At 38.0% G+C, this 22,445-nt stretch overlaps 2 protein-coding genes across 2 annotated transcripts; both read right to left on the bottom strand.

The window, feature by feature from the left end:
* Positions 1-1,855: 1,855 nt before the first annotated feature.
* On the bottom strand, positions 1,856-9,201 carry LOC139718286 (replication factor C subunit 3-like). Its single transcript, XM_071629770.1, has 8 exons — positions 9,080-9,201; positions 7,284-7,421; positions 6,614-6,681; positions 5,650-5,747; positions 4,920-5,101; positions 4,117-4,253; positions 3,373-3,541; positions 1,856-2,047 (listed from the first exon to the last, which is right to left on the bottom strand). Exons 1-8 carry the CDS (start codon positions 9,164-9,166, stop codon positions 1,856-1,858), a joined length of 1,071 nt encoding a protein of 356 aa, XP_071485871.1. The 5' UTR covers positions 9,167-9,201.
* A 4,418-nt stretch (positions 9,202-13,619) lies between these two features.
* Positions 13,620-22,419, bottom strand: LOC139718285 (prostaglandin reductase 2-like). Its single transcript, XM_071629769.1, has 8 exons — positions 22,300-22,419; positions 21,341-21,416; positions 19,867-19,982; positions 18,122-18,328; positions 17,158-17,328; positions 16,010-16,219; positions 14,786-14,995; positions 13,620-13,727 (listed from the first exon to the last, which is right to left on the bottom strand). Exons 1-8 carry the CDS (start codon positions 22,417-22,419, stop codon positions 13,620-13,622), a joined length of 1,218 nt encoding a protein of 405 aa, XP_071485870.1.
* Positions 22,420-22,445: the final 26 nt, after the last annotated feature.

Genomic DNA, 22,445 nt, shown 5'->3' with positions numbered 1-22,445 from the left:
TGTTTGAAACCTGCTTACGGTTGTCAAGGTCTGTATAAATAACTTCTAGTTAACAGAATCAGTGAGAATTTTTCCATGATACACTTAACTCCCTTGAAATAACAGTCCAATATGGCTGTTAAAATATGAACAAGATTAACATGGGTTTCTTGATTCACAGACAAAGATTCCACATGAGGCATTTCATATTCTGGAAAAATCATACTCGTCTCAAATAGATTTTTAGACAGAATTTTATACAGAAAGAGAGAAAACTAAAGAGGTAATCATCCTTTTCTCAAGACACTCTCTTTAAACAAGATGAAAAATAAATATAAACAAATACAACCTAGCACATTTCACATTTCGATGCAGTGCGCTCCTGTTACAACAAATATGGTTATAACAAAATTTTTGATACAATAAAGATTGAGGACTCCAAATTACTATCTATATAGGTTTTTATAGTTTACTGTTTGGCAATAACAAAATTTTGATGTAAAAGAAAACTGCCATTCCTGAGGACTCTGTTATAATCAGAATCACCTGTTTCTGTACAACTTTTTCTATAAGCAATTGGCTTTCATGCCAGTTTCTGGCTTTTGTCAATGGAACCCAGATAATTGTGGAATATGTTGCAATGTAGAGCCCTTACTTTAAAAAAGATAAATAAAGAGAGAGATGGACAGATCATTCTATGGGCATCAAGCAACACTGTCTCATAACTGTTAATATCGGCACGTCAAGAAAGAGAGCAAAAGGCGGGTCTGGAGTGTGTGGGCTTCCTGCATAATTATTGTGTGCACCTGAGTACAATCGTACTTTCGTTTGCATGACAGAGGGCAGTGTTCAAACATATTTCCAGTGAATAAATTCAATGTGCAAAGATGACACATACATCCTTGGAGGACAGTCATCAAATAATCAAAGGAGAATAAACCCTGCCACATGATTGGAATAAATCTGTATGTACTTTTAACCTTATCATCAATCTCCATGTCTCTCTCCCATGAGCACCATCATAAACAGCTCTTGACATCAAACGTAAACAACTTGCCTTTTTTAATGACAGAGTTACAAAGGACAACAACATAGCATTCAAAGTTCCTTGTAATGCAAGGATATAGCTACATGTACAAAGGAAATCAAAGCTTCCAAATCAACTGGTGATAACTGTCTGCAAGCAAAATGTTCTACATGGTGGTGGTGGGGGTAGCTGTGAAACATTTGCTCCATCACCTGCATTGCCCAGAAAGTTCACCCCAACGGTGAACTCTCACCGTTAAAACACTGCAGTACACATGTCCCATGACAGTAGAGTACCAAAGTTCAAATACAGGTATCCAGTGTGTGTTGTCGAGCCATCTCTGAAGGTCCAAATATCCATACAGCACGGTTGCAACATTGTAACAAGGTTGGCAGTGCTGGCAGGATTCCACTTTAATAACTGCATGGTGCTGACTACAAAGGGTATTATGCTAGAAGAAGAAATTCAGCAATTTTGTCTTTCCAACTAAAAGTCCATTGAATCTTGGAGATGCCTTGTTTGCAAGGCTACACTGAGAAGCCAGAAATATATGACAAGGCAGTGAGTACTGTGAAACCAGAAATATTTGCGTGCATGAAACTTCCACGAATTTCGCGAGGAGCCGAGAATCGTAAAAGTGATATGCATGTGATTTTTTTTTCAACACAATGCAGTCAACACCAGTGGCAATTTCGTGAATTTCGTGAAAGTTTCATGCCACTGAAAAGGTCGTCGGCTCCAATTCATGAAAATTTCATGCTGCGAATGTTTCACGCCATGAATGATTCTGGTTTTATAGTATCACGACCTGCACTTGACAACAGATGGGAGTACAAGAGATAGCATCACTCAGAGCATCATGGCCTCGAAGCCCTCCTCCAGGAATCTCTTGTAAATGCTCATGAACTTGGCGACGAAGGCCTCCAGGTGGTAGATGGCCTTGTTGCCCTGCTGCATCCGGTGCTCATAGAACGCCGCCACGTGAGTGATCTCCGTCTTCAGCTGACCATCGCAGTTCTTCAGCAGCTCTTTCAGTAGGCCCTGCAGTGATGAAATAAATCAGTTTGCAATTAGTGATGGTTTTAATGGCCCTGAATTTAAAAGCATCAGAGCAAAACAGTTGCAAATCTAATACCATGCACTTACATTACCCTATTTTTTTTTTTTTTTAATTACTAACAAGCTCCCTTAAATGTTTAAGAACTTTCTTTCACTGCAACACAAAGAAACCATTCAGACGCTGTCTACAACATAGCTCATTACAATTCTGTGTCTCATTATGTTGTTCTTTTTCGTTGACCAGTATCTGCTCTTATGTGCAACATGTAACTTTGAGCTGGTCTATTTTCCATTTAGGGGTTACATACATATATACACACACTGGGTTGTTCTCACTGCTGGGTACTGACTTGCTCTGTTTTGGATGGTGGGGTATTCAACAGACTTTATGTTTTCCTTTAGGAAGTGTGTAAAAGGTGATCACTGATGACAAGGTTTTCATTCTGTGAATGTTTTTGCTGACCAAGAGAATAAGAACTGTACAAATTAAGAGTATAGCTCTGTATAAACTAGGAGGTTGCTTTCTTGATGAATTTAATTAGTGGGCAAATCAGCTTGTTTAAGTTGACTGTTATTTGTTATTTCTGTATTTATGACTGTATGGCATAATCTCTTCTCACTTTAGAATTTAATGGATTGTGATTATATATTCTTTTCATTAATATGTATCATTTCTTTACCACTGCAGCTCTTACCACTATCACTTCTATGCATCTAAGACGTGTTTAGCACATTGCAAATAACACATGATATGAATATATAATTCCAACTTCAAATAACACATGATATGAATATTCAAAATTCCAACTTCAATAGGTTGATCTTTTCTCTCCTTGCGCTAGCATCCTCTGCTTACATCGAAGATGAAAAACTAAAGCTCGTTTTGAAGGCAATGCACCAAAAAGTGAGGTGTCATTTAAAAAAAAAAAAAAAAAAAATCCAATACTAATTCTACTTCCTTGGCCTTAAGGGGCAATCAACTTGTGTGTATGTTGACGACCCTACATCAAAATCAGCTGGCTTTGAACTTCCAGGGAAGCAGTGTGTTTCCTTCAATAGGATACAAACCCATCACCTCCATTGGAGGAAGTTAAAAGACAGCCCAGCCTGTGACTGTGATTTTCCTGACCAGACTGTGCTGCACGTTGCGCAAGACTGCCCCTTCAGATGCTGTCCAGGTGGCCTCGAGGGAATTAAAGACACAACAGACGACGCCCTAGTCTGGCTCGGCAGCCTGCACTCAACACTCTAGCTATGCACATGTCATAGGATATGATAAAGGCAAAAGGGTAATCAGATGCTGTCACCTTGAGAATCACGTCTGGAGGGATGCAGTGGGTGAGCAGCTCGTACAGACGACCCCTGACCTCTAGGAGCTGCTTGGGGCTCTGCTGCTGGATGATGCTGTTGGCCGTTTCCCTGAGGAAGACCTCCCAGTCAGTCTCTGGGATGTCCTGGTCAGCACTGAGTGGATACCTGAGGAATGGTCATCAGATAATTATGATAATAATCATCATCATCATCGTCATCATCACCATCTTATACTCATGCAAAGAGAAGTTATGGCATTTGCAGATGTGCTCTTCTGTCACATCTTATTATTTTACTTCTACTTTCTGAATATATATACATATATTTATTATTATTATCATTATTATCACCACCATCATCATCATCATCATCATCATCATTATTATTATCATTATTATCATTATCATTATTAAATCAAATCAGTTTATGATGTGGATTAATATCTTCAAGTTCACAGCCAAACACTGGAAGTCTCCCTCTGAGATGAGACTTCAAGTGGAACCATGCCACTACTAACATTTCATCACATGGCCTGTAACACCATTGATGGATGTATCGGTAGATGAACGATTCAGTAATTTTACCAGCACTCAAAGCCCAGAAAAAAGACAAAAGCTTGTTTGATAGATTACAGGGTTCTTCTGACTTTTCTACCTCTTGTTTCAAAATTATGCACTCATCAGTTTTTAAATTGCCTGATATTTCAATCTGTCAATCAATCCATTTGCCAGTCTACTCACTGCTGTACTTTGCATGCCTCACAAGCCAGAATGGCTTTCCTCAGGTTTCTGTCACACTTCTCAGCAATTCTCCGTCCAAGTTCTGGTGGCAGAGTCACACCCTCCTTCTTGCAAACTGCTTGCAAAATCTGTCCTATCTGAAAAGACATATATTTGCATGTACAACATCATGTTTCTTGCTGGTATGGATGGAATGGGGTAAAAACTAAAATCTGTCTCATATGCAATTCTTTGATACAGCCGTGGTTTCTAATCACTACAAATTCTCAGTTCCTGAGTGTCATATACAGCTTGAGGATAGATCGTTAACAATGAAGATCCTCTGCAACTCATACCCTTCCCCTTTTGCCTACTCTCTACTTCCCCCCAAACATTTTTGCTTTAGATGATTTCATTCTTTGCTATACAACCCACTCAAATGTCCAAATGTACAAAAAAAAAAAGAAAAACCCAAACAAACTCTTGTCAAGAAGTACACTAGACAAATGTGAATTAAATCTTTGATTTAAAAAAAAAAAATCTTTACTGCAAGAAACCAATCTGCAAGATGCCTTTGTAATGTACAGAAAGTAGAAGAGTAAAAGAAAAATTACATTTATCACTGCCGAAGCTGAGAATTGTTTGATCGCATGATTGGTTTGAGTTTGGAGTAAAAAATATCTATGGAGTGTAGTACATTCACCACAAACGCAAAATTCATCATCACACCTTTAGTTGAAATCGATGGTTTTTTTTTCTTCATTTTTTTCATTTTTTTTCTCTACTAAAGTAATGACAAAAACACTCGTATCTGTCCAGTGTACCTCATCAATAGATGGTGCTGCCACCCTGATACCAAGACAGCGGCTGCGTATGGCTGGAATAACCTTGCTGGTTGAGTTGCAGCACAGGATCAGGCGACAAGTGGCTGTGTACTTCTCCATGGTGCGGCGCAAAGCATGCTGGGCATCTTTAGTCAGACGGTCAACCTCAGTCAGAACCACAACTGTATGTTTGGAGGAGATATTTACTGCACACATGTATGACGAAGGTGTAACACATGAAAGTGCTCTGTGTCTCATTTCCCCTCTTTGCAGAGCACATGTGGCTGACATTTTTATTTGACATTCAATCACATTACTTGTCTTTTCAGGAAAACTGATTGGGCTGAAAAAGGAATTGAGTATTTATCAAGTCTCTAAATAATTTTAGGGTTTCTTACTAACAGAACATTGCTGATTATTTCAATATGATTGAAGTGTTCAGGGGGAATAATCATATTTTGCATTCCTGAGATATATTTGTTAGATACTCACCCAAAATAAGCTTTGCACCATTTCAAGAAAATGCTAAAGATCATTACTATTCCACGAGAAAGTCTGGCGAAGGAATGTACACACAGTCAAACACACACACACACATACACACACATGAAATAAGAATTATTCTGAAACGTTTGACACTCTAAAACTTTGGACATCAAATGGTGGTTTGAATAGGGGCCATGAATTCAATAATAAATCAAATTGACATCAATGATTCATTAATTTTCACCTTTAAAATCCTTCTGTGAAGCAGTCTCAATCTGCTGGGACTGTGCTGTATTCTTGATTAGATCCTGGATCACAATACGATCATAGATCCCTGCATCACTGGAATAAATAAAATCAAAAGCCAGACTTCAGATTTCAACTCATTTATGTTGGTGGGATTCTAAAGAAATACACATGTACAGTCAACCTTGCTTGAGTCGACCTTGCATAAGTCAAAAGTCTTTCCAAGTCCTCTTCTCTTTATATTCTCTAATTTTAATCTCTCATAAGTCAAATTTTTTCAAAAAGTGGATGCTATTTCTTCAATCCAAATAGATATGACTTATGCAAGGTTGACTGTATTAGCACAACACAGGTACATACATTATTTGCTCTGGTCACAGAAGTTAAAAGATCACATATCTCACGCCAACTAGCTGCACTATTATGAAAGACACATTTCTAGAAATCACCGGCCCTTGAAGTTCACTTTGTGCATGAGCAAAAAAACAAAAGGTTATATGCCATGGCAGGTATGTTGGCTTTTGAATTCACTAAAATAGGCACCTGTGATGTAATTACTATTAATGGAATCCTTTTAAATGGTGCTTGCCTACATATTCATCTGATAGCATCAAAGCATTCATTATAGCCTATTATTTGGTAATGGTAATAGATAAAGTGTGTTAGTATGTCAAATAAAACAATAAAGGAAATGGAAGTTTCCCCAAGTGTTAATTAACAGGCCATTCTGGTCACCTAGTATATGTAAGTCCATTCTTTGTTTGAACATGATTTCCATAAATTGTTATGTTGGGTAAGCATATGCATTATGTTTGAAGATGAAAGAAGTGCCTGAGGTTAGCACAGATGAGTTCTTTTGGCAGTTTGAAACCTCTGTTAATAAAAACATCACTCTCCAAAATTTTACAGGTTCAAATAGTACTGGTCACAATGTATTACTGGATTTGTTACAAATTACAAACCTTGGATTGACTTCAATGTGATAGTTGCTTGCAATGGTTGTGACTTCAATCTTGCTCTTTGATGGTGTCTGAAATAAATAAAAAGGAAGAAATACAGTGCACAGTATTCCATTAATGCAGCAAGACATGCTTAATAGTGATTACCTGGTAATATTCTTTCCAGTCATTATGAAGTAACACGAACTCCCTATAATGCTATTAAAACAACCCGAGACATATTTCATGATGGTCACATAACAGAGTGCCTTCTAGCTTCAAATTCTTCACAGGAATTTTTACAGCATGTACAAGTGAAATTAAAAAAGAAAAAACAACATGACCTACCTCCTACAAAGGCAGGCACAGTCAGCATTTTCACATAAACACACACATAACAGCCAGGCTTTTTAAAATTCAATAAGTGGTCAGGTAAGGCCACTCCTTATCAAAACAGAGAAACACTCCTGGACTTTTCAGGACCCTGGTGTCACAAAATAACATTCACCCTCCAAAGTACTCTCTTCTGGTACTTACCAAGTGAGTTATGTCTTTTAACCATGCCAAATTTGTACATCATAGCAATAACAACACCTGTATGGATGTGAAGTTATCCATTCTAACCTTTTTTTTCCCCCTCCCTAGATGCAATAGATCTATACCAAGCATTCCTGGCATAACAACTTTCACTTACTGTGAATGTCTGGTGCTCAATGCGCAGCTTCTCCACTCCTGAGCCATACAGTTCACGCAAGGTGCACATAATCCTGGTTTTCTTGCCGGCTCCCGACGGTCCATAGACCAAGAGATGAGGAAAGTCGCCACATTGTACCTGATAGTAACGAGATAGACAGATTATAATCTTTGGTAGTTTAACACTCTTCAATAAAACTTGCAGACAGTAGACCTGTAGCAGTTCAATTTTTCTCCGTTTCTCTCATCTCCAAAATCTCACCCTCTCCCACTCTCTCTGGGTAACTGATCCTCTCCCTTCGCTTGTTCTCCTCAAATAATCAGTTTCCCTTTCGTGTATACTATTATTTCAGCAAACTCTCTAATGATAATTTGCGAGCGTCCACTCGCCAGGGTGTCCTTTTCCCCGCGTTCACATTGGTCCCCGCGATGCGGGGAAAGTCCCGAGCTGTGGGACTTTCTCCTCCAAAACCATAATGTGAACGCTCACTGGGACTTGTCCCCCCGTCCCCGCCAAGCAAGTCGGGTACGGGGACAAGATTTGGAGGGGAGAGTGACCTTGGGGCGAAATTGATACCGTCCAGCTGTGGTCATCAAATGTGCGCATGCGCTATGCCTGGCAGAGCTTGCCCAAAGCCCCAATTGCCCCCACAGCTCGGGGACAGATGAGATACCAATGATGTGAACGGTCAGTCGTAAAAAAGATAAGATCTCTTGTGGCTGCCCCGCGTCGTGGGGACCAATGTGAACGCGGGGACAGCGGATACAAATTCCTAGTATTCTAACCCAGATGGTGGAACAATTTTCTCTCGTGGTTTGTCAACGGACACCACCCAACGCTCACTCGGCTTCGTAGGCTGATGCCGCTGTAATGTACATAAATAAGGCCGCCCATAAATAATCCCAAAATGAGGTAATTGCTTGTCAACACTGACCACTGATTTGTAACTTTCTTTAACCCCATTGTTTTACTACCTACAAGAGAGGCGAGTCACCCCCTGCTAAGATTGTGTATTACAGACTGCTGAATAAACAATGTATTGAAAAACAGTGACTTGCTCAACAACTCGCCCACATGAAACCTCTCCGAATAAAACCTCTGAATATTCCATGTACGACCTGTGTGCCTGGGCCCTGATGTCTCATTTTTCTTCATATGACTGATTAGTTTCAGTTTTGGGCGTTAACGACTCCTTATCTTTCTAGCTAATCTTTTATCATTAAAGTCACAAAACCAAAATAAAAAGACCTATCTGACCGGACCTAACGTTAAAGCTTTTTGATGTCTCACCAAATCACGTCAAAATTTATGATTAATCTGTGAAAAACATTATAAGGTATTTGTAAATCCTACATTATTATGGCAACATATATTGGCATTACCATTCATTGTCATTTGAGCATGTCGAGTGAAATCGAGTCTACCTAGATTCTAGCGTTAGACCTACTAAATTTATATGGTGCACGTGATCGATGTGTCAGTGACATGTTTTTGCCGGTGGTTGGCAGGTCCTCTAATGGATTGATTCAAGCCATTGACCACCAACTGTCTACTTAAATCTACATTTACTACCACTACTATGGCACTAGCGGCGACTAGGTGCTAGTGGCAAGTACTCAAGTATTTTAGTGCTGCTGAGCTGAGCCGAGTAAAGCAACGTCCCTTAACCAACACACATTCAGGCGTATGGGACCATTAGGATATCATTTAGACTAGTTCGGCATCAAACGAAGTCGAAATAGATACTGCGTATACTGGAAGACATCATCGCTTAAAATGACCCAAACAGTACTTACTAATTTCTTTAAATTCGAAGCTTGTTCCTTGTGGTAATCTAGTTTTGAAAGAGAGGTAGGACGGTGTTTATCAACCCACAAACTCATTTTTGCGACAGTCTTGTTCTCGCGCGCGATCACAAATTTCCCGCACTCTACGATTTTTTTTTCTTTCTTGTTACGAGTACTTAGTCTTTAACGGGTCGTTTGGTACATGTAATTGCAATTTGGCATCGGTCCTGTGGTGTATGCTGAAGAGGCCAGCTTATCGCCGCTTCCGTTGTTATGCCAACGTAATTTCTAACATTTGCCAGGGAGAGTCATATCTCAGTAACTTTATCGATATTGTCAAAAAACATTTGTTATGTTATGAGTTATTGGAAAGATTTTTTTTTTGGTTCTCTATTTGATGATGACCTTACTTTTAAAACAATGAAAATGGTGTTTATCTGCAATTGCAAACTCTTCAAATATTTTTGAATATAGGACCTACAAATATATGTATATAAATGATCACATTTCAACATCATTTTCAGTTTTTCAGCGGCTTCAATCTCAAATATCTCAAGATGGTAAGAAGGTAGGCCTATATTTCAAGTTTTACTTTTAGATTTTCATATAACACATACATCTACTCTCTCTCTCTATCTATCTATCTATCTATCTATCTATCTATCTATCTACCAGTATCTACTGTATACGCCATATATTTCGCGAGTCAAAATTTTCTCGAATCGGGAATTCCCGACGATTTCGTGAGTGGTTAAATTCGTGATTGTGGAGTCGTGTACTGGACAGAGAAGTGTACACGTGTACGTCACATTCACATATGGGATCAAAATCAATATTTTCGCATGTCTTTAATTTCGCGAATAGCACCTGACTCGCGAAATTTGCGAAAATAAAAACCTCGTGAAATATTTGGCGCATACAGTATATAAGAGGCCTACACATAAATATCTTCTTGTTACTCTGCTCATCCCTGCTGTGAATGGAATACTGGCCACATCTATCAACAAATATGGAGAGATACTGTCCTGGTCTATCATTTGGCAACTTGAGTCAAATCACTGAAACAAATAAGATCATTTCATTGATGTTTATGTAGCATCCACTTTTAATAGCATAAATAGTACAGTATTGCATTCAAGTCTGGTACAAAAACCACACGTTGATGCACAATCAGTTACATTGCATGATAACACATACAACCGTGCTTGTCTCTTTAGAGGGCACATTGGAAGAGGTTTTCCACAAAATAATTGGTACCTAATAACAAACTCATAAATTATGTACCCTCACATCTTGTAAGGGCATAGAAATGCAAAAAGAACCGCAAAACAGCATAGGTGGGTGAATGAATCTTGAGTGAAATTAATCATTTATATACAATGTCCATAAACATCATAACAGTTAGAGAGACTTTAAAAGAAAAAAAAAACTATTAAGAGCCTTTATTTTTTTTCAAATTCTGAGCTGAGAGCAATCACTCTACAACAAGATCTTGAATTTAATACCATCTTAATCATAACCTATTGTAATCAGTGGATCATAGCAAATTCAATTGTGATTACTGCAATACAGTGATTCATACCTTGACACATTAAAACAAACTTACAATAACTGATTCTCATTCTGTTTGAACTACTCTCAAAGTGCTTTCAAAGTTTTGATGAATGAACATTTTGAACTTTTCACACCACACATTTTCCTATTTCCATAATGCAGAATGCTTTGTGCATAATTGACAATTCAAGCAATAAAACAGGAAGAGAATAATATCTTATTATTCTTCAGTGGCAGGATGAAGCTAGAGTAGCAATAAAAAAAATGAATGTGAAAAATGAAAATTATGCAGCAGCCCCTAAAACACATAAAACAACTACTTTGTGCAGTAACTGTGGTCATAACACACATTTCAGACAATGTCCTGATATTCTGATAGCGGTCTGATAGTTCAGGAAAGCAAACAAAATAACAAACTTTTAAATAGTTCAAAGAGTAGCTACATGTCTGTATGATTCACTTTTGTTTCTTTGTGGACCATATAAACTCAAGTTAGTCTTTAAACTCAAGACAATAATATATTCAGTAACACACACCACATAATAGATTCAAATGAAGTATAAAGGGAAGAGAAAAAAGGAGTAGATGCATATCTCTATGTGTTTGTGATTCTCCGATTTAGATATCTTTATGCACCATTTTCTGAAGTGAGGAACTTTTAAGAAATAACTAACTTGCAGCTGATCAAGGCTTTATTTGTCCAGATATCTCTCTTTTACTTCAATGAAATTCATCTGCAGCAAAGTGCACACTTTTACACATCTTTTGCCATTTATGCTAAATATTTCTCATGGATAATCTATATCTACACACACACATGCACACACACACACACACACACACCCATCACATGCACTTTAATATTACAAAAGTTTCAATACACCACAATACAGGTAGAAAAGCATGTTTCTTAGAAACACAAATATATATCACATATTGCACTTTCTACAGAAATAAGAATTCCAATAAATAATCATTCTATGCAAATAAAATTGAAGTATGTGAACATTCAATGAAAATATAAACAACATAATCTCATTTGTGCGAACACATCTATAATGTGTAATTAATATTCAAATCTAAGACAGCAAATATGTAAACACACACAAATATATACAAATCTACTTCATATACATATCTATCTCATGCGTATGCTCAGAAAAATATAAAAGTTGACGTAAAATGTATCAGATAACAAATCACACTGCACTACATCAGCTTTGCCGATCTGATGGCAGGTTTAAAGAAACCAGCATACCCAGTGGATAACAACATGAAAAAAGGCTTCTCCTTTCTTCACTGAAATGTTAGTTTCCTTTTAGACAATCAAACCTAGTTGTAAGTTGTTGTAAAATTGAGAAGTTCCTGATATAATCATACTCAAAAGTACTGATGTCAACTTGCATATGCCTTGAAAAGTATTAACTGTGATTACCATTGTGCATTTCAAGTTCTCTTGATATTTGCTATTGTTCATGCATTCTGTATTTAAACATAATTACAGTATGTGCTGCATTAAACTGCAAAACTATTGCAGAACCATCTTCGTGATTGTGCAGTATCGAGTAAACGTTTAGACACCATATTACAACGGAGTTGCACATTTTGTGATGCATTTTTTCATGTATTTCACACAGAGACCATGTACAAAACAGTATCAAAACAGTCTTGCCAAATATTCATATGCCTCCTTTTACATTGCTCCGTAATGTTTCACTGATAGCATTTCTTTTTCTTGACAGTGTAAATATATTGAATGTTTGTGGTTTAATGTGTATTCAAGAGTTCTCATGTTGGCATTAAATGATAACAGCAAAAATTCCTTTTTTGTGTGTGTTTCTTGTGGTTTTTTTTAATTCTATTTGAAAAAAAAAAAGATGATCAGCATTGATTACTGCCATTTCTCTATCGATAATGATAACTATAAGGTAATTATGAAATTGCAATCAGTGGTTGATCAAAACAGCACTTGCTTGCCTTTACAGATGATCTCATACAACACCAAAACTAATATTTGCCCAGCTTGTTTCTGTTCCTTGAATAGAGGCAGAATAGATATCATCCATTAAAAAGCAAATGTTTTTGCATATAGAATTGAATATGCAAATCACATAAAAGATAACCACGACTTTAAGCAGCTATTCGATACATATGTATGTATGTGCTTTCACTCCGGCTCAGAATACAGCTTTACACCTGTACCACAGAGATGTTTCATCATGGGGTTCACTCTCACAAGTTACTCTGACGAGGTCTATGACAATTCTTTGACAATTCAAACTTCACCTAGCAAGTGTCACTGTACCACAGCCTAGATGCAAACTCTAGATTGTATTGCAATGTGAACACTCCATCAATTATAATAATGAAAAAGAATTAGATTTCATGATTGTAACATAACCTTAATTTCACTCACCAGTCAATGCTTCTTCTGCAATTGGTTTAAAAGGGAAAAAACTGTTCTAAATACTTGGCAATGATTTGTCAACTACACAAGTGTGAGCTGCCTATAATCCAACAGCTCCAGTGTTTTCAGCTTCAAAACATTCATAGATTTGAGATATCGCCTCCAGCGACTCTTCTTGGTAGAGGCATAAAAACCCCTACAGTATTACAGATTACAATGAATCATAAGTCATGGTAAGCAAGTTTAAATTTATATCAAGTCTACCTATTGTACTGACTTTTGTCACACAAACCTGTATATATAGAAGTACATAAAAGTAATAATGCTTATCCAATTTTGCCTCTATTTCTACTGATAGCTTGCATAATCACTCGTGTCTGAAGCACTTTGCATCCCATTATAACATACCAGTCCAATGATGGATGTCATTGGTAGGCCTATTGTTACCATGGTGATTAAGGTGCCATCACCCAGTGCAGAGACAAGTATAGGCAGAATAGTTTGATGTCGCGTGGAGGCAGATTCGTATGAGGAGACCATTGGGGGTATAGGAAGAGGAGGAGATGAGTGTGGGAGCTAACGCAATTCTCAAGGCTCAGCCACGTGCACGATCTGTTTGCCGATGTTCCCACCGCTCATCATGGAGAGGAAAGCTGACGGAGCACTCTCCAGGCCATGGCTGACTGTCTCATGGTACTGGGTGGAACAAGTGTGAACAAAGAGGAGTGAGGAGAGAAAGAGATGATTCAATATGACCATTACAATTCATTGTGTGGGAACATTGTGGAATGATGGATTAAAGCTATACAGACTCTTCTTTTGTACAAGATGACTTAGCCTCTCAACCCAGGTTGTATGTGGCAATGTGCAGGTTAATAATGGTAGCAGAGCCCTCTGGGAGAGCAGGAGGCGACTCCTGTTATACTGAAGTTCTCGGAACCGGCAGTTTTCTTTTGTTATATCGAAATGTTGTTAGATCTGAACAGTAACATATACATTTCAAGATATACAGATGATAATTTGGGGCCTGAATTTTCACTTCATTGTAATCAATGAGAATTCTGTTATATACCATGTTCGTTATAGCGGTAGCACACTGTACTGAAAATGCTACCAGGGCAGTAATTAAAATTGCCCCAGTTAAAGTTCCTTGGGCTCTTAGAGGATGCCTTCTGCAATGCAAACAGACTATATTTTAGCTCTTCCTGAACATTTTCAGGCAGAGTCTGCACTACTTACACTTCAGGTCTTTTGTTCAGTGTGTGATGTGTAATGTATGCAGGAGAGACCAAATATGATAGATATATAAGTAATCTAGTAAATATATGGGTGTGCAAGTACACTAAACTTGTGTTGTGCATATCACCACTGCATACTGATTAAGGGTTTTACAAACTCTAAGAATGAAAGGGCTAACAAAATGTCTAGAAAGAATCAAAACAAATTAAATCGGATTTTCAAGAGTTTAAATGTTCAAAAGTTTTGAAAATGGAAAGACTCGACATGATTTTAAAAGTCAAAACTTTGAACCTTTGGGGCCATGTGTTTGGGACCAAAATGCAGTTATATGTGTACAATACAATAAGGACATTAATTCAATGATAGCAATATGTTTATAAACACTTGAGTCAGCCCTGGACTGAGGTGAGCTGAAAATGTTTATAACAAAGCATAAACATCCACGAAGAGAATACTTTTAAGTGAAGATTGAATACACAGAACTATGGGTGGGAAAAATGCCATAGTGCAATGACCTTTATTTTTCCCTCCTTGAACCACTCGGACAACTGTGCGATGGCGTCGGAGAACTCGTCAGTGTAGTTGAGAACAAGGAATCGATCACGGGTGATGTTTCTCTCTTTCCTGGTGCGCTCGACGTCATCCGGAAGAGGGGGAGGGTAGGGTGTGCTGGTGTTATACATGGCAATCTGGCCACAGAGTATGATGTGAGAACCCTCGTTCATCTGCAGTGTGAAAGGTAATGATGGACTCACCGAGTTTGAAATGAACACTGCATGCTCTCTGTGATCAAAGTGAAAATCTGTCACACGTTCAACTTGGCTCGGATGAATTAAGCAAAATTGAATTCAACTGTACATTGATGCATTAATGATGCATCAAAGAGAGTGTAGGGTTTGCGTTGGTACATCTAATTGCATATCTGCTTCAATTCATTTCAGTATGATGCACTCTTTTGCGTCCTTAATGTTAATCATGCTATCATAAACATGACATGCAAAATTCAGATGGGCATATCAACCTTTTCTTGTAAATGTAAATTCCATACTCTATATTTGTGTGGAAGGCTTTCTCAGCAAAAGTCATCCCCTGTCTAGGTTTTGCCTTGTTGCCACTGGGAAAGAAATTGCATTTCGAGCATGATATGAAAGAACTCATCAAATAAACAAGGCAAGCAAATCTGGCCAAATCAAAATGATAAAGAGTTGTTTTACAGAGAGGGCTTTCCACAGATGTGCAATGTTCATACATAATTCATGGATGTACTTCTTGATTGTATGAATAAAAACTTTGTACATTTTATTTGTATCACAATTATCTTCTGCTGAATTAAGTTTAATTTGACACCATGTTCAAGTTGGTTTTGAATACAGATTCAAATTAAATAGAACAGCCAAGGTTTCATCAAACTGTCTAAAAGTTTAATTCTAATCTGTAACAAGGCCTTTTTTTTCAATTTAAATTACAAATTTTTGATGAATCCCAGTTAATCTAAAGCTAAAAATACCACTGACATCTTTGTGCTGTATAATTGAGGGGAAACTGTCAGATTAATATTCCTGTATAGTGTGATATTTCACCTCATGCAATCTAAATGCAACTGGAATGAAGTCTATGACATCAATGATATCAGGTAAAGCTGCTCAGCCATACATTCCAATCCCCCACTACATTACGAACAGCCCTACCCTTGACCATCCCGACTGCTCTTGCTGGTGCAAAGGGAAGAGCGCCCTCACCTGCTCAATAACAGAATCACTAATGTTGCCCCCAACATTGTCAAAGTAGATGTCGACTCCAGATGGGCAACACTCCTTGATTCGTAGAGAGACATCCTCTGTCTTGTAGTTGATGGCGTGACTGAAGCTGAGCTCCTCCAGGAGAAAGGAACACTTCTGGTCGGAGCCACAGATGCCCACTATCAGGCCACAACCCTGGAGCCTGGCGATCTATAGAGGGCACATCACACCACACCCATGTTTCGTAGTGATTGAGTGAAGATGCAATCAATCGCAAATTGCATTTCATAAACAACTTTGTGAATGATTGCAAGTAACGCTCAATCTACTTAAAGTTACGCTTGATTTTTCTTGAAATGAAGTGTGTCTTTTAATAAGAAACAGGACTTACCCTCAACACTGAACTTATGCTTGATTCATCAAGTTATGTTCAATAAATCGAGCGTAAAATCAATCACAACTCTTGATGAAACAGGCCCAAGGGGTCATAAATGCACTTGCATTCCAGTTTGATCTCCACTGGGAAGAACACTTTTTTTTCACTTCTTGCAATGAGTCTGTACTCCTCTCTTATGAGGGGCTTGTGTTGATGAATATTTTTTTTTTCTGTGAATTTTACTTAGGCCCCTTGAAAAAGCAGAGTCACAGTGTAATTTCTTGTAATTCATCCCTGCCCATGCCCTTGTTCTTGTCCCTACCTCTGTTTCTGTATCTTATATATCTCTCATAATTCTGTATACTATTGCATATCATACTCATTTATGCTACGGGCACACTCATCACAAGTTCTCCACTTTTCAAAATGTGCCCCGGCCCAGCATGTTCAAAATCAAAGCAATGTTATATGTACTTATGTACAATTTGTCTACTGGAAATAAATGTCACTGAACCAACCGACCCTTAACAAAATTATGCTCACAGCATCATTCATGAAGGGGAAAAAGTTGCATATACTGCTTTATTTAATGGCAACTGCCGAATTCAATATAACCCCCAGGCCAATGAATCATGAAACTATTTCAAAACCTATCTAATATGAAATATGGCAATAAAAATGCTTGTGGAAAGGAGTAAGACAGGGGCTTACTGAAAGTGAAATAAGCCACTAATAATAATATCAACATTAAAAAAGGTTTCTAACGACAAACCTGCCCAGCCAGAGAACCACATGCCCCCGCTGCAGCGCTCACTACAAACGTCTGATTGGCCTCTGGAATCACATGACCCTTTTCCCTGATGCCGATGAATGCTGCTTGTCCGTTGAGCCCAAACAGACCACAGATGAGAGAGAAGTGTCTCTCTATTAAGGCAGGATCAACCTATTGCAAGTGAAATGAACAAAACTCATCGAAATTGGGGGGAAAATCAATCAGATAATTTCACAACATATTCACTTCTTTGTTACAAGGTTCTTATAATAACAATACAGTGCTTATAAAGCGCATATCACTACCTTAGTGTCTCTATGCGCTATGTTTCTTATGTTATCTTATGTTACAAACACACACATACACATGTACATACACACATACACACAAATTTAAATACACTGAAAAAGCTGCTTTTTTCTTGAGGGTTTCATTTTTGCAAATACTGCAAATCACGTTGGGACGCAAATTTAACAACACATGAAAATTTATTGCCTTAAATACATTAATATGGCATGCACTTACAATAGCCTTGATGTCAAATTGTGAAAACATCTTGCAAAAATGTCTGTGACCTCCTCTTTACTGAAAATAACAACTTTTACAGTATAAACTTTTATTTCCACAGCAGAATTCACGTCATTTAACATTTGTATTCATATCCTGTGTAAATTAAAAATGCATACACTTTAAATCATTTCATAAAAGCAAATGATTCCAGTGGCTAAAAGGATGTTTTGCAGTAATATGTGGCATAAAGGACAGTACTGTTATGTATTTCAGAACACTTTACCATATACATATTTTATGAGGTTGTTTTAACATTTGAAAGAGATAGCAAATGATGTTAAGTTTTACAAATTATATCATGCATAACCCTTGAAAGAAGATTCAAGTTTTGATTACATCAAAAGATATTGGATGAATGAGCAATGTGCAAATCAAAATTCCATATTATCCATACCTTCTTCACTAGCAAACAGTTGACTCCCTGCAACTCCATAACTGCATACAATTGCCATGGCCAGTGAAAACTCTCCAGGATTTCGCCCCTCCTAAAGCCCCGACACCGACTCTCCACAATGATCCCCACCCCTCCTCCATCAATGGTTTGGTCCAGGCGCCATGGCGACACATAATCTGTACCTGTATCCATGTTCATTCGACATCGCTGTAATGCACCAAAGAAAATGACATAGAACAATCAGAAGCTTACTTCCTCCATTACACACTGAGCAAAAGTTGTACATTGGTTGGAATGTACATAAAAATTTTTCTTGTCCAACAATTAAGATGCTTTGTTAAGAATATGACTTCAGTGTCTTCCTAGGTGAAAGTGATAAATATTAACACCGTAACAATACATTAAATTACCATCAATATCATTGTGCATTACAGTTGCATATGAATGTGTTGATGTCATTGTAGACCATTCATCTTGATATTGCACACACTGCAGTTACAAGGAAGTAGATTAATAGGCACATTATGCATACAAAATATGTTGAGTCCATTTTTACCACAGATAAGAAATAAAACAAGATGGCAAAAGACTTGCACAAATCAGTGACCAGTCATAAAATCACTGATGAAAGAAGAATGCTACTTCATACAAAATGTACAGTCATAATCTTAGAACTCATTCATGGTTGCAACTGTATTAGTATCTTTTCACACCATGTTCATAGAATTTTAAGAGAGACATAAATCAAACACATGGTAGAAGTTTGATAAAATTGGGCTTCAGATGATATAATAGACCCTTGTGATCGATATGTTTTCACCAAGTTGGAATATTGATTGCAACCACATCAGTATATATGGAATTTAGGCGAGTTGCAAACATTCCATTGGGTTACGTACCTCACTATATCATGAAAATACTGCCTTTTCAACAATATAAATTACACCCCCAGGTCATAATTGATGTGTTATTGGAACACAGAAGTATAATATGATGGCAAGGATATAATATATATGGTATATATATGTATGTGCATGTATATTTCTTTATTTCAAGTCTATAAAGGGAGATTTGTTTGTTTGTTTATTCTAAGTCAATGGGGGACTTGTGACGCCGTGACATTACCTTATCCGATTAGCAAATGCATTTGTGCAAAGATTGATATTTTGTGCAAATATGTAAAAATAGCAGATTTCATAGATCTATTCTTTTATTTCTTATGCAATTTTGATAAAACATCTGCCATTCTGTTTGTCTGATTTTATACTCTATGAAAGGAAGCCAACTTGGTCACAGTGAGAAATTGGACTTTCAGCACATGCTTAAAGGGCTGGTATAGTACTGGTTGAGGTGAGGATTCAGCTTTGAACTTTTTGCGAGATACTTAGAAACCACTCAATGGCATGTTAAAGAGCATGTGATTCTAAGAGGAATTCAAAGTTTATTTGATGAAAATCCGTTTTAAATGGCTGAGATATCCAAAAGGAAAGTAAAACAAAGCGATCCTAATAAAAGGTGGGTCCCACCTTCTATCAGGATAGCTTTGTTTTGGAGTATCTCAGCCATTCCAGAAACAACTATGAATTCCTCTTTATAACAGAATAATATGCTCTTTCATATTTCTTAAGAAGTTTGTCATTATCTCATTTAAAAAAATTGAAAACCTGAAGCCCTATCTCAACCAAATCTGTACCATCCCTTTAAGATGATCCCAGCAAAAAGGAATTTTCATTTATTTTTCTCACCATGTACGGATCCACTGAGAGACAGAGAGTCTTCACCAGAACAGTGCCCTCTGTGAGTTCTGGCAAGGGACATTCTTCCACCTCAAAATTATCTACTGTTGGCACGCCATCTGGACCTGTCAAAACGTTAACATCCAGCAGGCAAAATGCAGAATGTGAAGACATTCTTATGCACAATTACAAAAAAAAGAAAAGAAAAAAAAAAGAGGAACAGTCACATAAACACACAAACGTACAGATATACAAATAGTATACAAAAATACTTTGCCTTGAGAGGCCTATAGTTAAAACCAGAAACTTATGATTAGACAAAGCATATTTGTTTCATATTTTGGGTTAAAAATTTTATCAAAAGAAGGGGAAAATGTGAGGTCAGAAGTTGTGTGGTGCATGCAATGTTGTGGAGGGATCCTACACTGACCATACCACACAATTGTTTTGTTAAAAATTGCTACATTTCACAGAGAGAAGATAGGAAGCGATGTCAGAATTGCTTTGTGATGTCACAATCATTTTGTTCAAATAGAAATTGTTACATTTCACAGAGTGCAGTGAAGGTAGCAAGCAGTGCTTGATGTCAGAATTACTTTGTGATGCCACAATTGTTTTGCTAGAAATTGTTAGACCTACATTTCACAGAGTGAAGGTAGGAAGCGATGTCAACATTGCTTTGTGATGTCACAATTGTTTTGCTAGAAGTTGCTACATTTCACAGAGTGAAGGTATAGGAAGCAGTGCTTAACGTCAGAATTGCTTCGTGATGTCACAATTGTTTTGTTAGAAATTGTTACACTTCACAGAGTAAAGATACGAAGCGATGTCAGAATTGCTTTGTGATGTCCTAATTGTTTTGTTAGAAATTGTTACAATTCACAGAGTGAAGGTAGTAAGCAGTTATCATCTTGCAAATAGTATACTGTCATTTAGCCCAACCTGACGCCCGTGCGAATAAAGGCACTGAGCTGTGTATGGTTAACTGTCGTTAAAATGCTATCATAAATATGATGCCATTTTGCAAAGAGTATGCCATGTGGACCAGAACATACCTCTTCTGGGTGCCACTTCTGGGTGCTAATCAGCTGACAAGCACACACACACACAAAAAGGCTTCACCACACTTTCATCAGCTGACAAGCAAAAAAGGGTTCTGACCCCACTTTGTGGTGTCACTGATACGGGGTAAAAAGGTATGTGACTGCCCCGGCCCCGTGACAGTATCTAGTAACTGGCTTCCTTATGTCTCAAACATGAAGCAATGGTCGGTACACAGACATTTGAATTACGGTACCGGTATGTTTAGCGTGGATGAAATGATACTGCGATGAGATCTCAAACGGATCATCACGGGGATGACAGCAAAGAATTGACTTCTAATGACTAATGAGAGCCATTATAGCACTATTATATTGGCGATAAATCAACGAATATGTCCTGATTGAAGAATATTCAATTGATAATTTCTTAAATAATATACCTGGCCTCGATGTCAGCACAACTCGCTTGTTCATCTTGCTGAGAATGTACAATTTCGTGATGCCGACAAGCGACAGCTGACAACGTAACGTTGCCCGAAGAAGACAGTTAAGTTAATGGTCACACACCCACACTGAAAGAAACATGTCCAACCTTCGACATTTTGTAGAGAAAACACATCAGTTGGTAGGCTCCACTTGATCAGTGTTAGACAGTCCAATTTGCTGGCTATTTTGCTCTACGACTCCGCACCCATGACCTTCTAGGCTCAGCTAGTTATCATGGCCGATGTGATGATGTGACCCGGCAGACCGCTCCTCCCATTTTCATTTTCGATGCTCGCTCAGTAGCGAGCTAGCTAGCTAGCTAGCTATGTCAAACGAGCAGCATTATCATACTCGGCTCAGCTCATAGGCAGTGCCAAAACATCATCAGCTGTGCGGAGCTAGCTAGCTAGCTAACTCGCCCGCCGGCGCCCAGCAGCATACAAGCTCTTGCTATCTTCATACGACGTGAAAGGCTTGATTCATCAACGCCTGTGTTGTTGTTATTCTTCTCTCTCCTCCAAAAACGAACGATATGCGACAGTCACGTCTGTGGATGTTGGTTGAAACCATTTTAGTGACTCTACGATCAGTGTTTATGCAATAACACAGTTTTTAGTGGAAGGTCTATCTTTGCATCAGACTTTACTTACATTTCACAACATCAAATAGAAAAGGGAAGTTTGCCTCTATTGACGACATGCGTATATGCCGAAACATTACAAATTACAGTTTTCTGGGTAGAAGATGCCCGCTTTGAAATAAACCCGTCCTGCATTTTTCTTCCGGGATGAATACAGCTTGCCTAAGTTTGTAAAATTAAATTTTAAAACCAGTCAGGCTAATGGGTGCTCGCTTCGTGGATCATTGTGACCATTTAAAATTTATCACCAGCTTAAGCGTATTCACTCATAACAGAGCGCATGTGAATTGTGCCTTCCAGCGTGTTGATGTTGTGTCCACCGTACCGATACCCTGCACCTTTATGGAGCTCCGCCTGCCTCGTCCGTACATCTCTTGGCGTAGTAGTACACATTTGTATTGTATAGACTACGTACTGTA

The sequence above is a fragment of the Diadema antillarum genome, unplaced genomic scaffold, assembly GCF_040938485.1.
Source record: "Diadema antillarum isolate AM-2024a unplaced genomic scaffold, OU_Dant_1.0 scf00000092, whole genome shotgun sequence".
NCBI lineage: Eukaryota > Metazoa > Echinodermata > Echinoidea > Diadematoida > Diadematidae > Diadema > Diadema antillarum.
This window is presented reverse-complemented; position numbering and strand designations above follow the sequence as displayed.

Excerpts from the sequence above, each read along its gene's own strand:
- LOC139718286 (XM_071629770.1), bottom strand. The coding sequence starts at position 9,166 with ATGAGTTTGTGGGTTGATAAACACCGTCCTACCTCTCTTTCAAAACTA. Across the intron at positions 7,422-9,079 it reads CTTCGAATTTAAAGAAATTA|GTACAATGTGGCGACTTTCC; the intron begins GTAAGTACTGTT and ends CGTTACTATCAG. Across the intron at positions 4,254-4,919 it reads CAGCACCATCTATTGATGAG|ATAGGACAGATTTTGCAAGC; the intron begins GTACACTGGACA and ends ATGTCTTTTCAG.
- LOC139718285 (XM_071629769.1), bottom strand. The coding sequence starts at position 22,419 with ATGTGTACTACTACGCCAAGAGATGTACGGACGAGGCAGGCGGAGCTC. Across the intron at positions 17,329-18,121 it reads ACTGTTTGCTAGTGAAGAAG|GTTGATCCTGCCTTAATAGA; the intron begins GTATGGATAATA and ends CACTTGCAATAG. Across the intron at positions 16,220-17,157 it reads GTGGTTCTCTGGCTGGGCAG|ATCGCCAGGCTCCAGGGTTG; the intron begins GTTTGTCGTTAG and ends TGCCCTCTATAG.